General features: G+C 46.0%; 1 protein-coding gene across 4 annotated transcripts in view; it reads left to right on the top strand.

The window, feature by feature from the left end:
- The window catches only part of LOC309704600 (RNA binding protein fox-1 homolog 3-like), a 352,816-nt gene that overhangs the window by 297,326 nt on the left and 34,808 nt on the right, over positions 1-20,682 (top strand). For 2 of the 4 annotated variants that reach the window (XM_082529848.1, XM_082529846.1), the window contains one exon: positions 10,836-11,129. In XM_082529848.1, coding sequence (XP_082385974.1) covers positions 10,836-11,129 — 294 coding nt within the window. The remainder of the gene's footprint in view (positions 1-10,835; positions 11,130-20,682) is intronic. The other 2 variants (XM_082529847.1, XM_082529845.1) reach the window with 1 other exon arrangement.

Raw genomic sequence — 20,682 nt, 5'->3', positions numbered from 1 at the left:
CGAGGCGGGCCATTGATAAATTGATCAGAGTGAAATTGTGGAGTAGTGAGACATGCTCTGAATCCCTCCCCCATCGCCACACATCCCACGCGCACACAGACACCTCGGCTCTGGCATCAATTATTGTGGATTGCGTGGTTGACAGAGTGTAAACCAGGTGCCAGCCCTCAATCCAATTAAAGAGATTTAATTGGAGAAAATAAATGGAGTGTGTCCACAAAGTGCTCGCTTACCCACATTTAGTAGATTTTTTTATTTTTTTTGTACCTTTTTCAAAAGCAAGGTTTTGTTTATGAAAGACCGGCTGAATCTAATAAAGCCTCAAGGCTGTTGCTTTTCCCAGACTGCCTTGCTCCACAGGTCAGTAATGCAAACAATCCAATTTCTCCAGTGTGAGAGCTGTACTGGCATGTAGAAATGGGATTATTATCTAAAATGGGCCCAGCAGGTGTTTCTGTGACACAGTGTAATTTAGGGAAGGTGAGTGTTTCCACATGGCCCGTGCTTGAATTCCCAAAGATGCCTTTAAAAAATATCTAACAAATAAGTTGGGAAATCTGCTGCTCTGTCCTGTTAGCAGTTTTGCCAGAGAGCACACTGTTTCCCGAACTCATTTCCCGGGCATCCCGCGCCTACGAGACGGCAGCCATCACAGTTTGAAGAGTTCGTCGAGCTAAAGAGAGGCGTCTGAATCGGTCAGGTGGAGCTCACGGCGGTCCCAACTTTTCCGCACCGAGCTCTTTCCTATCCAAATTTGTCCCCGGGGATGAGAGAGAGTGTAGCTCGTTCCCGTCGCCAGCCCCCTCCCCGCCACCTCGACTCCTCACAAGGGACAGACATGCATAATTCAGGATTGTTATCTGTCTGCTGCTAACCCCTTTCTTCCCCCATATGCACACACGCACACAGATCTGCAATGAAACAGTCTGACTGCACATCAATGATTCACCAGACAGCACCCCCTACCACGCAACCCCCCTCTCCGTTGAGGGAATCATATGGAGCCGACAGGGACTCCACAGGCATGCAACTTCCTATAATTGGAATAAAAAAAAAGAGGCGAGCGAGGGAAATGCTGCATCAGGGATCTGCGAGAGTGGCATAGGTGTTCAAACAGCCATTCAGCAGTGTCAACCGGCAGATGGGCGACTGGCTGCATGCGCTGGCCCACTCGTTAGCCACCAGCAGAGGAATCAGGAGAGACGTCGAGGCGACGAGGGTTTTAAAGAGGGGGAATGACTTCAGAGTTTGGATTCATCTCTCTGAAGACGACAGATTTTAACTCTGCGAAATGCAGCGGCGGCGGGACTGGAGACGCCTGCCTCCCAGCTTCCCGCTGCGAGCATCGCTGTTTCCCCGAGTTACCCCCGCCTCTTTATCCTCCGACTCCTCTCTCTCACCACACTCACCTTTTCTCTTTCTTAAACATCACAGGAGCAAATCAGCAGACAAGTGATTGTACAAGTTTTCTCAAGCTTTCAAGAATTACCACCATTTCATCATGGATAATCATAGTTAATAACCCTTCTCATTAAGGAGACGAGAATCACGGGTCATTAATATTGTTAATATCTTCTCCCTTTTCCTTCTCTTCTATCCCCCTCTCTCTCTCTGCACGCCAGAGGGAGTGGAAACAAAAGGATGACTAAAAAAGAGCTTAGCGCGACAGTGATTAACCGATCGGGGTAGATGGACTGTGATGAATCAAAGTTATCTCTCAAATCTTAATAACTGGAATTAGCCCCTGATTAGATGAGCTTTGGCTACAGCGGGGAGTAGTCGGCTTTTTCACTTCAAAGAATCCCGCCCATGTAAACCTGTCCCTCCTTCCAGTGCAGAGCAAAGACAAAAAAAAGGAGAGCGAAGGATTCAACGAGGCAAATAGGCCAGCGGAAGCTGGAACGATATGCAAATACGACGGGAATCGCAGCAGAGCAAAGGGAATAAAGAGATAACACGAGAGACGCCGTTACACCTGTTCTCCTCCCAGAATTCAGCTGTTTATCTCCCCCTTTTCCTAACATGCTTGGGGTCCACGGGGAGGTGTCAGCGTCTCCGTGACAGGGTCATAATGACAGTGGCGCTCTCCTTCATTTGCATATGTTTGCCATTGTCACAGCGGTCAAGGAATGTCATGTCGAGATTCCTGCATGCTTAAGTAATGGCATTTTGTCCTCACGAGGAACTCTGGCCCCGGTATCATAACCCCTGCCTGTGAGAATGGAAAAAAATTAAAAAAGGTAGTGAATTAACATGACAATCAAACCAACGTTGGCGTTTCTATCCCCACTAGAATCTGGAAAAACGCTCATCTGCAGTCTGAAGAGCAACCCCTGGCGTGACGATTGATTTGCGGGTTTGTATGACCAGAATGACAGAACATCCCGCCGTTCAGTTATCGGTTTTCATTCGGTTCAGGTCTTTCCCTTCGGTGATCAATTGCAATCTCCAAGCAGCTGTTCAGTAATGGAATATGTACGTCGATTTCACTTTGTTCTGACAACTTTAAAAGAACAAAAAAAGAAAAAGTTCTTTGGCGCGTTTCTGACGAGGTCAAACGGGCACACTGTCTGCTCCCCGTTAATAAACGAGTCTAAACACAAAACTTTGACGAATCCCACAAGTTAATCCAAATTTTGACACCCAGTGCGGAGTAATTAGTCCCAGATGTAAATATCTGTTATGCAACAAAAGCGGCAACGGCACTGAAACAGACAGTTATCTCCTCTTACGGCGTTGGCAAAACGCTCCGAGTCTAACCATGTGTAACTGATGGCTTTTTCACAGGGCCTCCGGGCTTATTTGGTCCTTTCTCTCTCTTTTTTTATTTATCTGCATTTTTACCACGCAGCGCCCGAGCCCAGACAGCGCCGTGGCTGCGGCAGACAGGTTCATTACATGTCACAGGAGTTCAAAGTGATCCTCTGTCTACTCTGTTTATTAAGTGGCGCTCCGGCGTCTCTGAGGTATAGTAACGCTCGCAGTCGCACCGCTAAGAGCAGTCCCATCTCGGTGCGGGGCTCTGCGTGCGGCGCCACCGCTGCAATGTAATGAAGAAATCAGCAAGGGATTGGGGAAAATGAACTCTCCTTCTAATACCTTCATCCGAGGCCGTGGAGCAAATAAGTGCTCCCAATAACAAGGAAAAATCATGTTAGAGCGGATGAAACATATGTGACACGTGAAAACGATTAAGGCTCTCGGAAAAGCGCGGCAGGAGCGCGCGCAAAATCTAAATTGACTCGGACACGGGGCGAGGAAGCCGAGTGTTTATTTTCGCGAATTGATTTTTGCACAAATGAGATGGAAAAATGGGAAGATGGGAGTTTGCAGGGGAGGAAATGTGAGACAAAACAATAACCCACTCCCCAGCCCATTTGAAATCATAAACCTACTGTAGTTGTGAGGAGGACCAGGGTTTGGCTGTGCTGGGGGTGTGATGTGAATCTGCATTAAATTGGGCTGCTTCTGCAATCTCCCCGCTCGCTCTCTCCCTCACTCTCTCTCCCGCTCGCTGTAATTGGTTGACTTGGGGGAGGGGAATAGCCATTGCACCAAATACGTACCTCATCACGAGAAGCTCTGCTGAAGGTGTTTTGTTGTTGTTGTTGTTGTTTACCTCGTCTTAGCTTCTCCTTTCCAGCACACCTTGGATTCAGTGTGTGGCATGTGGTTGTAATTAACACATGCCGCAGCCTCTGGTGAGTGTTAACAGAGAAACTTGGAGTAAGATCATGTGGCTCATCTAATTAAAATGGACCCAGCTAGACAGCCTTTATTTATGCGCCTTCGAGACAAAATGAATGCCAGTTGCCTGTGGAAATCATCTCAGGCCGTCTTTTCGCCTGCCTGCCTGACTGTCTGCGAGCGGGGCTACAATTAACCGAGCATCAGCGGCAGAGCGGGGGGACGACAAGAGGCTTTCATGCAGCTGGCTGAAAACCACTCAGTGTTTCGTTTGTGTTGCATCAACCGATCGGCCTCCGCCGAGCTGCGTTTCGCTTCTCACGACAAACCGCGCTCGGGTTCATGCCGTGACGGCCGCGTGGGATTTGTCACAAGTTTGCCACTGTCACCGTGAGCCAGTCATTAAAAGCAAATGAGCATCTTTCTAGAGAGGCATGAGCTTTTAGATGGCACAGGAACCATTTTCAGGCACCGAAAAGCTTTAAGGTTCGCTTTAAAAAATGTTATGTCATCTGTAATCTGACAAAGAAAAGTTGCTTGTGTATGTTTTCCGTGAAGGAATGAGGCGGCAGAGCTGTGTGTTAAGTATTCACGCTGTTTGGGTTATGCAAAAGCGCTGCCGAGCTCTTCATAAATCTACTTGAATTGCTTAATGTATAGAGTGGGGAGGAACATTTCTTGCTTCTTTAGACTATTAGCGTAGTACAGTAGGAAGCCAGTAAAGTAGAAAGGCATCTGCTGAAAAATGATCCAGGCTGTGTGTGACGGAGCTGAAGCCATAAAGCTGCCCACTCCATCACGGCTCCTATCGCTGAGATTGATCAGCCCGCTCCCATTTGAGTGATTTCCCTCCGGATTCAATGCAACGCAATTAGTCGCCCGCCGTATTTTGCCTCCGCGCTGCTCTTTGACCCTCCATCGCACGTATGAGTCAGAGCAGCACTCTGCCGTTATGAGTTCCTCCTAACAGCTCCTGTATTTGCACAGCCCGTCTCCTCTCGGCCTCTCAACACCGTCCCTGCGAGTGCCGCTAAAGAGGATCATGGGTAGCTGGCGAGCGGCCAAGCCCTTGTACCTGCTGAGATGGAATATAGCCTTGACCGTCCACACCGGGGTTAACAGCGAAAGCCTCTCGTCTCTAGCTTTCTGAGCACCGCGCAATGGGATTTTGTGCCAGACTGACAGCCTCGGCAGTGGGCATCGCCATCAGGCCTCCCTCTGACCCCTTTGGCTCCTTATGCTGACTGTAAAAACAAAACTCCGCTCCAGAAGTGATCTCCTTAAGTAAGGGTTTCCAATCCAATTTTACACGAGGAGAGTGCTTAAGATAAGACATAGTGTTTTTTATTGTGCTCTTCAGTAATAGGAGTAGAAAGGGTGAAAGGAGAGATGGGGGAAAGAGGAATGGAAAGGATGGGAGATCGATAAAGGCCGCTCTCTCCGGTTGCCTTTATTCTTCATCGCCGTGCCCGTGGAGATGAGGTTTAGGCGGCTCATGGCTGGAGGCCATGTGGGGAGGGCATTAAAGTGTCGCAAAGGGACCTGGTCTTTTCTCATAAACAGGCCTGCAGGTAGAGAAACACTCACCGGGATCCCGGTCTAACAAGCGCTCATTCGGAGCCATAACGAACAGGAGGGAGAGGGATGTGCTGCGTACCTGCCCGGTTTGTCACGGATGACTTTTCATTAGGCGCCGTGGACGTTTGCCGGGGTCCGCTCGGCCCCAGCCGAAAGGGCGTGCGGTCGCGCTGGGACGAGCACAACTCCCCTGATTTGCGTGGGCCTTTCTTCTTCTCCCAGTTCATTTCCAGTCGAATAACTCGTTTGTCACTTACATCAGAGGAAGGCGAAGATCATACGAGAGCCAGCGCTACTTTGTGTTTCACTAATGAGCCCTGTTCTCTCCGCCTCCTTGCTTTTGCCTTGCTGCCCTTTGAAATGGCAGCGACGTGGTGCTACAGCACTTTAGTAGTTTTCTTTCGCAGATCCCGAGCTCCGGGCTGATGCGCTGTTTGTGTGTCACTTGGCTCCGTCTCAGTCCTTCGCACTTGTTTAAAGCTCAAATGGCAGCAGACCTGACACATATACACTGGCCTGTGTGATCTGTGAATGCAACGATTCAGATTGCGTCCCCAGCTCAGAGGAACACTTTAAGGCAGATGATAGTTTAACAAGTTTAGCGGAACGTGTCGCGGCTAACGCAGCACTAAAGCGCAAGAAAGGGGAAAAAATGTCCCTAAACTTAGGAACTGTCAAGTAAATAACAAACAAGAAACTAAAACCAGAAGCTCCTCTCGCAGAAAGAGTATACTGAACTTTAAAAAAATGTCATGTTGTTAAGGAAGAGTTTTATTTCAGGAGCAGGAGGATCCGCAGCAAATAAGCTGTAGAAATACAGTCAGCACCTGCTGATTAATGCCATAGTCCACACAAAGTGATTTGCCTACATTCAGAATATCACTTTAAGAAACACCGACTTTCCAAATCTTAGGCACTCTGTCATGTTTGTTCCAGCGTAGTTACCTAAACGGTTTAAGCTGAACGTAATTTGTTTCCAGGCTTCCAGGACGCTGCTGCATGTACCACTCTGCTGGATTGGCATCTAATTGTTATTAATGGCAGACAAGAACAACAATATTTTTTATCTTCAATTTTCTTTTCAGCGTGTAGAGCGTCATTTTTCTTGCTTTATCGATCAACTAATAGTAAATTAAGAGAACCCACCTGTTCACGTGGGGGACCCGAAGGAACGTAGCATCGGGGGGGGGGGGGGGTTTGAGTAACGCCGTCAGACCTGTAAGGATTTGCGTTTGCGTGCATCGCCACCATGTTTGACAGATGATGCGGTTTGCTTGGGATAATGAGCGCTTCCTCTCCTTCCTCGTGCTCTTCTTGTTCCCTCGCTCATGCACACATTCAGCTGGAACTATGTTCCTAAACGTTCCCAGTGGACTCCGACCTGAGCTCATCTACATGCATGAAAGCGTCTCTCGACTCTGTCGAGGACACGCCTACTTCCTGGAGAGTCTTCTTGACTTGAGGTTTTTTGGGATTTCGTTCATTTTGCTGACCGCGCTCGTTCATAAGCACCAAACTGTGGCCTCTCTTAAGGTTTCTGCAATCATTGCAATTACTCCGAGTAAAACGCGCACGTCGTACGCAAAAACAAACAAAATGTGATCCGGTGCAAACACCCGATTGGCTGCGATTCAGTGAGTGTGGCGCTGCATTGTAGTGTGGCACAACCTTTTTGCCGCATGCCTCTGCATATTGCTGCAGCCTCTCCTGTGCCAATGCAGGCATCTCATTGAAAACTAATGAGGACTCAGTGTTTTATTCTAACAGCCTAAAGGTGCCACCATATACTGGATTAAAGCACAATGAGGTTTCCTACAAAAGAAAAAACAGGAGCAAAGATTTGTCCTTAAGCCGTGGATCTAATCTTTACACGACGACGCTTTCCCGATCGTGACAGCGGACACTTAAATTGCATTTGGTAAATTCTTAAAAACACAGATCGGGATACAAGTCCCGACAGAAGCTAAAATAAAAGACGGAGCCCAAGCTTTGATCCCTTTAATGACACGGACGGCGTTTGATGTACAAACACAGCACCTCCTTGTTTCCGAGCTTCCTGTCTCTGCCGGACTGTTGACGTGTCGACAGCTTGCACGGGCTGGTTAAAAGGAGGACAGAGGATCTGGTAGTACATTCAGCTGTCATACCAGGAGGTGCATCCTCTTTTTTTCTTTTTTTTAGGTAACCAACCCCATTCTCCTTTAAAATGGGTGCTTAGAAGTTGAAAATTGCCAACATCAAGAGCTTCCTTGAATTAGGATGCCCTGCAATGCAAGTGTGTTATATAATGCCATGACTGGAGGGAGAGGAAAAGTAGAGCACAGGGGTAGAGATTAAAAAACTTTCTGCATAAAAAGAGAGGAGGGAGGAAGAGATGAGCATAAAAGGGAAAGGGGGGAGGGGTGGGGGATCGAGGGAGAGACAGAGATAGAAATATAGCGTAATGAAAAAGAGAAGGGCGGATTAGGTCAGGCAGGAGTGAGGGTTCACTCCTACAGTGGGAGCAGCCTTTGGGCCTGGCAGGCTGCAGGAGGCTGGTCAATCCTTCGGCTCTCTCAAGGCTCCTCTCTTTTTTCATTTAGATAATGGAGCATTTCCTTAATTGGCAGAGCGCAGTTTAGGCCGGGGTTTGTTTGCCAACACGTCAGAGCAGAATTATTTCCACTACATTTACAGCATAGTGTTGCTCGGCTCTCTCATTAAAACCGCAGGCTCCTCCTGCCCAGATAGGGTTGTTTTTTTGGAAATCTACAGAAGGAGGCCGAGTAGCAAGGAGGAAGAAAACACATTTATCTACCATCACACCATCCCTAGTCAGCTTGTCAAGAAAGAGACCGAAACTTCTCGATCTGTTTACCGTTATTGTTTTTCTCCAATCATAAAGACTTACTTCTGGTGCTTTTTTGCCTCCTTTCTAACCGAGAGACTTATGCGTCGAGCTCGCATGATCTGTATCTTTAAATTTGATTGAGGGTATTTGCAGGGGGTGTTATTGGATTTCGGCGTTATTGTCTCACCTTTTCCCTCTGTGTTTTTTAATGTTGGGATGGATATCCGCTCCAGCAGCACTGATCTCACCGTTCTGCTCATTAGTCTGGATTCGCAGACCTCGGTGCTTCGTAACAATAAGACACGCACTTCTGTAGTCCAGCCATTACCGAGTTTAACAATGTGCACCAGCCAGAAAAGTCCATTATTTCTGCAGCTCATCATCTCAAGCATCCATACGAGACAAAGGGTCTGTGAAACTGCTTCATTGCAAAGAGCCATCTATCACTTAAGTCAGGAGCAGAGACTACAAAATACACGTGGAACACAGCGCAAACCGAGCAGGAAGCATATGGATGGATCAGAGTTATACAAAGGGCGCGTGCTGCTAGTGACAGGGCTCTGCAACTTTATATATATATGAGTATATCTCCATCGGACTCAGCCGGCTCACCCTTACCTTTGTAAGACTTCACAAACACAGACGTAATCGATTCTCGGTCCAGTTCCTCAGAAATTCTCTTATTAGTTTGTGGTCAGTCGAGAAAACGTAGGCCTACATTTCAGTGTTGCTGCAATTGTTTTATGATCATAGAGTACAACTGTGCAACTGTCTAAAAACTCAAAGTGATAACCTTTATTTGTGGATTTCAGTGCACGAGATTATTCGGTGCAATTTCCTTTTTTTTTTGTCTTTTAAAGATGAAGCATCGACATCCAGGTCTCGACTGTCTTAAAGCACGAGCGTGTTCATTGGGTGTTGAGTAGATGTAGAACATCCATAACATAAGGTTGTTTCTGGGTCTGAAAAATGCCAGAAACCTGCGTTCTTCCCATTTTATTGATATGCAGCAATAAATCAAGTCTGTTTTGAGGTTGGCCAACTGGGTGATTCACAAGTAGCTACTGTACCAGAGCGCAGAGTTTGTGGTTTCTCAGTCAGATCCACTCATAGCTTGTGATGTCCAGTTTCAAAAAACCAAGACCAACAGAAGAAATGCTCAGAAAACAGTAGGCAACACCTTAGATTACGTTCAGTGACTAAGACTGTAAGTACCCTGTATCAAAAACTGAATTTCAAGGTATTTTATTTAAAATTACATATTTGTGTCGCCATCCTTAAAGGCAGGTGCACCAGAGGGTAACAAGTCAGATTTCTACAGGAGAGAAAGAAAGAACTATCCTGTCAGCAGTTTGTTAGTAAATTTAAGTGTCGCCTGAGGGGAAGGAGGCACAGTTATACTGTTAGTGATTTTAAGTACTGTGTAATGTGTCTGCAATTTTGCAGAAAAACAAACAATACTATAACAGTACATGTAAAGTATACTGTACTCTTCAGACGCTGTTTTTCAAAGTTATGTTCGAACAGTGACTGTAAAAGAAAAGAAACTTCCACCTGGCTCATAATTATGAGGTCACATACTGTAGGCCTGCAAGTATTTATAGTATTTATTTTTGTATTGTAAGCTGGTAAAGGAGAACGGTCACATTTATATTAGTCAAATAAAGCTTTGGTCGTGCACATTATCATGAAGAAAATTAAATAAAGATATAAAAATCTGCCCTAAAGAGTAAAGCCAACGTACGTAAAATTACATAAAATTACTTACAACATATTTATTTCTTCTTTTACTGTAAAATTCTGACTCGGTGTCTGATTTTAGCATCAATATCTTTCAGTATTGGTATAGGTAATAATTTTATTGCATTTTCAAATAAAATACTTTGAAATTCTATTTAATTACAGGGAATCACACCCTTAGTCCTGGGCTGTGATACAAGTATTACCAAACAGTAAAACAGTCGGCGCCACGGGTAACTACATCCATCTTTTATCTACAGTTTATGAAAAACACTACTGACAGAGACATGTCTGTACTGACAAAAAGTACAAAAAGGTGCAAACAAATCCTTGTTCACATTGTTTTTCTCTGCTCACGGTTTTTCGTAATTTAAAGAAGATTTCTGCAGATTTATTCCATTTATTTAGCCAGAGGCCGTGCAAGCCTCGAAAATAAAACTGGCTGAATCTGAAATTTCAAGGCGGCAGAAACAGAATTAGAGAAAAGTAATCTTTCTAAAACTCTTTAAAAAAGTCCACACGATAACCGGAGACAGAAACAAAGACGGGGGTGGCGAAGAGCAGGAGAGCTCATAAAGCAAAAAGTATGAAAGTGGAGCTTGGAGAGGGAGCAGCTGCTGGTTTAACAGACCTGTCATTGAAATCAAAGGCCCTAATCAAAATTTTATCAATTAATTGATCTTTCCTCCTGTGCTTTGCCACAAGTGCAATTGAGATTCCCCATGACTCTTGCCCCTCCAACAGCAAGCCATGCTCTACAACATAAACTGTGTTCATTAGAGAAGATCAAGGATTTCTCTAATATGAGCTGAGATGTGATATGATGGCTGTTTCCCCCCGACTTAGTTGGTGTGCAGGACATCTCTCCCTGGTTGCCTTCCATATCACACCAGGGATCTTTGCGCTTCTTTCATGCTGGTTTTACAAGTCAAACAACCTACTTTAAGTTTAATTTTAACCGTAGTTCTAACACCCGCCTCCTGCTGTGCGTTTTCCACAGGGTAACCAAGAGGCCACCAACCCCCCAGAAGCGATGGCCCAGCCGTACACCCCAGCCCAGTACCCGCCTCCCCCACAGAATGGCATTCCCGCAGAGTTTGCGGCACCTCACCCGCTCCCGACGCAGGACTACACCGGGCAGAGCCGGGTGCCCGAGCACGCCATGACCCTCTACACGCCCACACAGACGCACAGCGAGCCGGCCGGCACTGACAACAGCACGCCCGCCACCACGACCGCACCGGTCAGTGTCCTTCACCACCTGCAAACACTGTTCTCAACACGCTGTCAGCAAGTAAAATATCTTCATATTATCTTTTTTATCCGTATTATTATAACGTTACAAATGTCCGACTGTTCTTCCCGTGACTGGTTTCTTCCGTCTGCTTACCAGTGTGAGCTTAGCCAAATGCTGTGATTTCTCTCGACTCATTTCCTCTCCCTTGTTTCACTGAGAAGTGAGCCTGTTGTTTAATATTCAGTCAATATTTACATGATCTGTCCTTGCCTATAACTCTCCAGTTCTGCCCTCTTTGTATATTGACAGAAAAGTCTGTGTGCATGCAGGAAACTTTTTCAACAGATCCCAAATCACAGCATGTAAAGTCTTCAAACTTTTCGGCTCCAGTATAAAAACATTTTGGAAGTAAATGTGGCCTTGACAAGCACGATTCAAATAACTGGAACCAAATAACATGTAACGTACGGAAAACTGAGGAAAAACTGGTGCAGTTTGGAGCATAAACTCTCATTCAGAAGCACGACCCCTTAAATCGCTGCAAATTAAACCCCATGTTTGACAGAAGAATAGTACAGCGGCAGTAAATCAGAAGTCAAACCTAAGAAATGGTCAAAACAAGATTGTAAAAATTGTTCAAAGCTTAAAAAACATCAGTCCAAACATCTCACAAATAATTAGGTCACTGGCAAGAAGTCAGCAGCATGACTGGATACATAAAAAGTATCCTAGAGAGGCTCAGTCTTTAGAAGGGAAGAAGGGGAAGATGATAATGTATCTCAGGAAAATGCTGCAAAGAATTTGGCAATTTCGTTCTGTTATGTACCATAGATGATGAAAAGATTAAGAGCATCAAGAGAGATCTCTGTACGCAAGGGACGAGGCTGAAAACAATTTCATTTTCAATATTGTAATCTGCAATCTGCATTATAAACACATCTGATTCTGAGGTGCAAATCACTGCATGGGCTCAGGGGCACTCTGTGAACACAGCGCGGTGCTGCAGCCATAAATCCAAAAGTCTACCATGCAAGGGAAACACGGTGGTACTGTAACAGCAGCAGAAGAACATATTAACATCATATATCACACACACATGTTATGTGCATTTCTGGATTTGTTGATAAAAAGATCTCCCTTCCTCAACCGATCAAATAACTTCTACACTGGCTTCTTCTCTTTATTATAACGTGTGCTAAAGTGGTTCTTAGTGCAGGATTTGCATTGCCTTCATTACTGTCAGTGATTGTGATTGAATATTTCCTAAAGTTAGGAGTATAAAGTGTACAAAGGAAGCTGCTATTGTGCAAACAAATGGGTTTTATTCTGCTGAAGCACACGTAACACTGAGTGGGTGTGTTAACAGTAAATTTGTGGTTTGTACTAAGAAAATGATTTCATCTGTTGTATGAGCAGCTGATGAGCTCAGAAATGAAGCTAACTCACAACCCTAAAAGCTGCAGTTCTCCAAATGACCACTTGAGGCTGGCTCATGAAATATATGCATAATAAAAGATGGAGCTAAGCTTACCAATAGGGATGGGTATCATTTAGGTTTTATCTGATACCAGTACCAAGCCGGTCCTTGAACGGTGCTCAAACCGGTGCTTAAAGAATGGAGAACACAAAATCGGTCCAAAAACCTCTCATGTTCAGCTGTTTTTTTGTAAAAAGATAACAATGTTAGCCTTTTCTGCAGCTATGGGGCATATATGGTATCACTCTTGGCTGGAAGCAGTGCTTAAACAATGGAAAAAACACAAACTTTGTCCAAAATCCTCTCATGTTTAGCTGTTTTCCACTTTTTCTTTGGTCATTTTAGCCTTTTTGGCCAGGGTGAAGGGAGTATCTGCCATCAAACAAGAAGACAGCCACATGTAGCTATGATGGTGTTTGCTAGTTCACCTTACATGCATTAATGTAATAACGTGGTTAGCCTACTCAACGTAAATTACACACGAACAACATTAAGCTACTCACGCAGAGAAGAACGGCTGCTGCTGCATCATCATTTCTGCTACACTGGCAGGGCTAGGGGCCAGGACTCTCCTCTTCGTGTTTTTGGGGGATGTTGCTCCGGGTCCGATAACAGGCACCACACCCGCAGTAGATGCGCTCGGTGTGAGGTCTCGCAGCAAGCTATCAAATACGGCGCATTTCTCGGCTTTTAAAAAAAACGCTATGCGTCGCCAGATTCTTGGTGTTACCTCGTTTGACAGTATCACAGTATCAGCTTAAAGCACTTGTTGCTGCTGAGTTTGCATCTTTTGCTGTGAAGTACAGCCAGACTTTGACCGCTTCGCCTTGGACATTTTTAATCTGTAGCTCTGCTCTAAAAGAACGTACGTACCTGGACCCGCCTACTGTCCTTGGAAACGTAAAATGATTGGCTAGAATTCAAAGTGTATGACATCTCAGGAAAAAAAAGCACCGAAATGTGCGCTGCTTTTCGGTCTGGTTACTACCGTTTATGTCAGAACCGGTACCCATCCCTACTTACCATAATTAGAAAACAAAACTAATTTGACCAAAATGAGTTCCTGAATCTATAAAATCTGCAGGAGAGTGTTCACAGAGGTCACGAGAGAAAGCAGCTTCCAGTAGATGTTAGTAGGTCTACATACGCTTCAGTGTTAAAATACCCAACTTTAGACTGTTATTGCTTGCTTTTTAGGTCTGTCTAAGACGTCTGCAGTCCAGTTTTAGTGTGAGGACTTATAGTATTAGTCTGTTATTTGGACTTATCAGCAACTGCGTGTTTGGTTGACTAATACTGTTTTGGAAAGCAGGCTGGTGACTAAACTCGCTTGCTTTCTCATATAACTACATGAATTTGTCCAGTTATCATAATATCCTGTTCAAAAAAAAGTATGTATAGCAAAAAAAGCCAGCCCAGAATGAACCACATGTGAGATTATCACTGCTACACCCATGTTTTGTATACTGTCTATGAGCTGAATGCACCAGAATCCTGTAATTACCCGTTCTGGCCACAGAGGTCACTGTTTCTACTGTTCAGAAAAAGCTGCATATTCTTACTTTAACATGCAAATCTGGCCTATTTTTGTTATTGTAACATATTTGCATTTTTCAAAAGCCTTAATTAACTTTTTCTCTCTCTTATGTTTACATAAGTAGTAAGTGAAATTTTTGGCCCCAACCCTTGTTGCCCATTTTTTTAGGTCATTTTTCTTCCCCCCCTCTTTTTTCAGACACTAATTTGAATGTTTCCTGCATCACAGACACAAAAACAGCCCGTGTTATTAAAAGGTGAGGGTTAACAGTGAGAGTCACACGGCTGCACATTCATGTGCAGCAGCAGCAGCAGGCTTTGATGTTCAGGCCAAGCTCGGCGCCTGACGATGGAGGCGAATTTGACTGAGAATGCGCTGCTAAAATGAAAGCGCATATCTGAAGAACCATTAGGGGGCTCCCAGAAAAACATGTCAACCTGAGCTGTTTTATTTATTTGCGTGAAGGAGATTTGACATGCTTTCGACATGAATGATTCAGGCTCTCTGAAAGGAGGACACGCCCTCCCCCACTTGTCTTCTTCTCCCTCCGTTAAAGGAGCAAAAGAAAGAGATGCACTTTTCTCCAGCAGCCAAAACCAACAGCTGCTTAGTGAAATCAGCTAATTATCTGTAACTACACCCGGGCGTTTGAGATTTTTCTTTCGAACATAAGACACCGTCGTCTGTGCCAGGACATGATAATGCTCCTGTTTTCACTCCATCATGAGAGTGCATGCCTCTAAAGCGTTGGCACTCGAAGGAGAAAACAAACCTCTGGCAACGGCTTGTGAGAGAAATTCTAAATTATATAGCATACACTTCGTTCTTGTGCGCTTACATAAAATGCCTTGACCTGAGATTTACCTTCACATGGGGTAGATGCAGATAAAAGGGAGAACGCTTAGCTTCGAACTTAAGAGGCGCGTCTAGAAAGACGGATAGTGCCGGCAGAGATGAAAAAAGCGGGACCTGCGTACCTCTTTTTCTCCTTTAGTATGAAAACACCTGCTGCTAGAGGTCAGCGTGAGGCCACAGCCCTGCTGAGAGGCATCGGGGTCGCTCATGAAGAGCACCTTTAATAACTCGATTTTTCCCAGCCTCACAATTACGGCGCAGCCATGAATATTTGGGGGCAGAAAAGTGCTTATACAGCATAAGCAGGGCGATAGCACTGCACGTCGTATCATCATCGGCCTGTAATGTGGCAATGTTTGATTTGAAGATTTGTGCGACGCACTCGGACCGCTCTGTGGTTATGCGCTGCACTTACAGTAATGGCTGGGACACGAGAATTTAAAGTGAGGAGAGACTTGGCAGGAGGTTTAGTCTCCTCCTCCTCCTCCTTCCCACCACTCCCCTCCGCTCTCTATCGCTCGCCGTCTCCACTCTCTCTCCATTTCGCATTTGATTTCATTTCATCTGTTCACCCGCTGTGAAGAGAGCCCAGTGATGGTGGCCATGGAGAGATGAGAGCTCGCCTCATCTTCCTTCATGTTCTCCCCTTCTCGCGCGATCTTCATTCTCTCCATCCACGCTCTCCTCACTTCCACCCGTCTTTTCTCCGAGAGGACGGAGGGACGAGATTAGTGGGGTGTAAACAGAGAGTCTAATCCCCGGGGCTGGTGGGGTAGTGTCGCCCACCGCTGCGTTCCCCAGCTTTAATGACAGACCCAGCCTGTTTGCTGTGGGTGTCACAGACGGGCCCGGGCGCCTTTGATTAGGGCACCCTGCAGAAACACAGATTGAGGGAGCAGATCAGCTACTCGCTGCGAATCTCCCCCCTAAGTTCCTCCTCCCTTGACTCGACTCTGCTGCGCTCAGCTCCTCTACCCCACGACGATGCTTTACTCTGCACATCTTCTCGACTTAAAGACTTAAAAAGAGTCAAGAGAGAGAAAATTCAGTGAAACGTATGGATTCTGTGCGAATTCCCTGCAGAGAACGGAGAGTGTGTATGTTTTAATGAGGCAGGGGGACTGTCTCCACTTCTTTCTCTCTGCTTCTGTGTCTCCAGTCCACCGTCTATACTGGGAAGGTGGCGTTGTCCAGAGTCAGACCTCTGGGACCTCGCTCTGTGCCATGTTCAAACAAGCTGACTTGAAAGCAGTCGACTTGAGGAAGAGAGGCAGCCCCCAACTTTCTCCAAATCCTTAGAGATGAGGGTAGCAGAGGGCTGCCAAGGAGCTCTGCTCGAGCAAAAAAAAAAAACTGAGCTCGTTATCTGGCTCAGTTCAAATAGTCTGAGGTTTGGTTGAATTTCATGAGTAATCATTCTCTTTTCAGATAACAAATTAAGGCAGTGGCGTTAGGGCAGCACTCAATTCCAGATTTTTCACAGCCCGTGTCAGCGGCACGAAGACTTTCCAAAGGGTATTCTGGGGGACTGTGATAACATAGACGCGCACACAAACACACAGGGGCATGCAGAAAACATGGGCGAGCACATGCAAACACTTATACAGCCGTGCACGCACACACGCTCATCTCTCACAAGCTGTGTTTAAGGGATCGAGACACCACCAGGGTGTAGCTTTCAGAGACACTGCTGATGGCAGCATGTAGGCCGCCATTAAAAGGGGATGACTGTGTTATCTGTAAGTGGGAGGAGTCGCTTACTTCCCCCTGGTGTAAATTCCCTTTTCAAAGATATCCTCAGTGTTCCCTAAAATAAATACTCTCCTGGATCGTTTAAAGGATGAGGATGCTGTTATTCTATTATCGTCAGCAAACGGGTGAATCCCACGAAAAGGCCAAAACTGACAGCACGATAGCCCGTCTCTCAAAGCTTGCTGCCCGAACCCTCTCAAGACGCAACTCACAGAAACGCCGCTCACAAATATAGAGGCTCGGTAATGTCCCGAAACATCTGGGCGCCGTAGTTTTTAGCAATTGTGAGATAAACAACGCATTTGTCGGGGACTATTTTCAGCTGTGCATTAATGCGGAGTCGGGTCTCTAGTGAGTCTTTAGAGCAGCAAGAGTTCCCAGCTACAGTACATAGTGTGTCCTTTATAATGAAGATGCACGTCAGCCGGTCCGACGCAGAGGTTCACTGGTGTGTTTTTAAAAGTTTTCAGAACAATAAGATGTGTCGAGTCACAGAGTTGTGCACAAAACCAACACGACGCACGTCACGAACGTGAAGGAGACCTTGTGACGCTGTCGAAGTGTCGGTCTAATTAATCGAGACCACATGCAGAAATAACCTTTAAGAGAACGTAGATGTCCTTTTCAAAATCTAAATAGATTGAAATATGAGCATGTGTTGCCACCACAATCATCGCCCAGACGGTGTCCAGAAAATGGGCTTCCTCTCAGCTAATTAGAGGCACTGAACTGGACTTCTCGACTGCGTCTGTGCTGTTGTTGCCTTTTGGAGCATTTTAATGGAATTATCTGACAAATAATTTGGCCCGTTGTGTGGTTAATGCACCAGATGGTCCAAGAAGTCTGTGCTCCAATTTTGGTGACTATAGTGTTTTAGTACCCTTTTTTAGCTTGTTACTTAACACGCTAAAAGCAGATATCTCTGTCTGTGCGATGCACCTGTACAGTTAATGAATGCAGCTTGTCACATTAGCTCGCTAGCCTTCGCTGATAACTTGGCACTTCACCCGTGGGTCTAAATGTGGCTTCTGGCTCAAGAAAAGCGAGATGGAAGCGGCCAAAACACTAATGTCCGGGCTTTAAAATGCAGAATCCATAACGTAGTGGGTGACATCACACCGGCAGCATCTGTCTTGTGTGTGTGGTTTTCATACCGGCTGCCACGAGGGCATTACACGTGCGTCATCGATATTTTCCTTGGCCTCAAGTGCAGTGATACAGTTTGGATTAGCTGTCAAACCCGATGCAAGTGAGCCCAACCCTAAATGTAAAATTTATCCCCACTGATGCTTCTTACCAACCAAAACATACCTCAGAGCTGAAGTGGGCTTTTGATTCTGCAGAGTTAGTTGAGAGAGGAGACTTTCACGTTTCTGAGCTTTATTAGCGCCGAAACAGCCTATCGCAAAAGACAATCTATTGGTCTCGGTGTTGCCGGCGTGCTGAAAATGACTCCTCCATCTCGGACTTGTTTATATGAATCGAAGGGAGATGGTGGTGGGGGCTGATCCTCCACTCCACACTTAACTCCCTGCTCTCTCAGGTGATGGAAAGGTTATATTTGCAGCTTCTTTAGAAAAAGAAAACAAACGGCGAAGGACTGGAAAAGGAAAATAATGAATTAAACCTCTGGCATTATAATTCTTGAGAGCGAAGACTCAGAAACCCCCCACCCCAGCTCCTATTTAATCGGATGTAATCTACCTGCTTGGCAGCATTCCAATCAGATAGTTTCAATTATGCTCTTGTAATGCCACTCTGCGAGGAGGGGGAAAGTGCTGAGCAGAGCACTTTGCAGGCGATTTGCAAATAACAGCAAGGGAGTCTTTTAGAGAAATGACTGAACAGGAAGCCGGAGAGTTGCCGGAGTCGACAGCTCTCTCACTCTTAGGTTTGCTGGCTTTGGCGGTGACGGCATGTTTTGCATCCCGCCGCCTCCTGCCCGTGACAGCAGCTGTCGGGACAGTAAAGCGCCGCTGAAGGTGGCCTCCTATGGTAATACGGAAGTAATTATTTTCCACTGCTGCACCAGCGTCTCACAACCAGGCAGGTCGGAGCCTCGGGAGCAACGTGCAGAGGCAGCCGTCGCGGATCGCGGTGACACTCGGAGTTACTGAGCTAGCAGGACGCGGTCCGAGGCGCTCGGGAGTCGGCGTTCAGTATTTGTGTTCTCCATATGTGTACTTGCCCCCGGTGTCGGGGTGTGCCGCTGGCCTGTCAGAGCGTCGAGCCAAAGTTAATCTGGATGTCTGCAAACACGCGACTGTGCCTGCCGTGATAAAAAGCCGGGCGGAGGAGCTGGAGGACAGCGGTGCTCTGTAGTCTGGCAACATACGCTAAAGGTCGATAGTGTCATGTGTGACCGATGAAACAGATTGACCCGCGGGGCTGTGGTACCTTGTCACCCTCCACGGTCCCGGCATCTGTCTGCAATGTGTCACCCCCGGGGCCCAACATGGCTACTCAGGCTATTAACCTCCAGCGCGCGAGGACACGGCAGAGTTAAGACCCGTCCACCCGTCTCTCTCTGTCACAAATCCACTCCTTAGTAGCCGGCCGGCCGACCGAGTGCATTTCCCGCCTCTCGCGTCCTCTATCACTTGTTAACCTCTGGTCAGAGCAGGCGGGACTTAGGAAGCCGCCGCCACGAGTGCGCCCTACCTGTACGGCTGCAGGGGAAGACAAAGCGGGACCTTGAATCAAACAACTGTCACTGCTAACAATGTATGTCACCGTCTCGGAATGGGCCATAAAAACCAAATAAATGACGGCCATTACAGTGGAGATTGTGATTATGATAATGAGAATAATAAAGGCGATCATCATTACGATCATGATGATAATGATAATACTGTGATGATGAATTATAATGAATAAATCCCTACCCCATTTCCTAAATGGTGGGAAATGTATCACTACGAGAGGCCTGCAGCCATCTGACAGCCTCGGAGCGGCGTGAGGGTTATCGGCGTGTGCGTGCGTGTCATTCGAACCGCTTGTACTCTGGCTACGGCCTACTCTCTTTTCACGCCTGTATCAGTACAAGATTGCATCCGTGTATGTGACTTCCCAGTCAGAGCATAGTGTGTGTGTGTCATGCTCAGAGAGCACTTCCCAGGAGACCTGGCAGTTTACATATCACATTCAAACAGCTTTTGTTCTCGATATCTGCCACTTCCACTCTCTCGTTGCTCGTTCTCCCCTCTCCTCTCTCGCCGTTTCTTTATTTAGTATCTTCCCAGAGGCTCTGGCTCTAAATCAGCCTTCGTTTTATTGTTTGTTTGTTTTTAATATGCTTGCTTTTGAGAAATGGACACTGTCTCTAACACACAAAAAAACCACAGCATTTATCTTTTCTTGATGAGTGACCTCTTGTGGTCATGAGAGCAATTACTTTTCCTCTCTGAGAGACAAATAGGAATTGTGCAGTGCTGCTTCACACTAAAACTTTATTTGAAATTGTAGTGAATGGCTTGTAGTTCACTTCTTGTCGCTCACTAACAGTCGGCACTTTCCAGAGTTGAAGTATAGAAATGCCAACACCTACGACGCTGTGTGTGTTTGTGTGTGACCCTTTATTACCAGCGTGTTTCACATGACGCCAGTGCATGCAGACCCCCCCATGTGTACCTCACCTGTTTACCATGCAGATCACTGTCACCAGAAGAACGAGATCATTCGTGTTTATTTTGCTTAATATATACTTTATTTATTGTTTGTGCTTTCTGGTGCAAATGAATAAACACAACTTTGTTCATGTGCCCAGTTAGTGTGAGGTGATAGAGTTTAGTGTAGGTTTCCTGGTGCAGTGATATCGTACCACTGTCACAACCCCAGGACGTCACTGCACCTCTGCTGTTTGCTGAACAGCTGGCACTTCTATTTTTTATGCTAAGCTAACCTGGATTCTGTTTAATGGCCAGCAGGAAGCGACTCACCTTTCGACAAAAAGATGTCAGACTTTACAGAATCGATGAGAAAATGCTGAT

The sequence above is a fragment of the Aulonocara stuartgranti genome, assembly GCF_965226115.1.
Source record: "Aulonocara stuartgranti genome assembly, chromosome: 4".
NCBI lineage: Eukaryota > Metazoa > Chordata > Actinopteri > Cichliformes > Cichlidae > Aulonocara > Aulonocara stuartgranti.
This window is presented reverse-complemented; position numbering and strand designations above follow the sequence as displayed.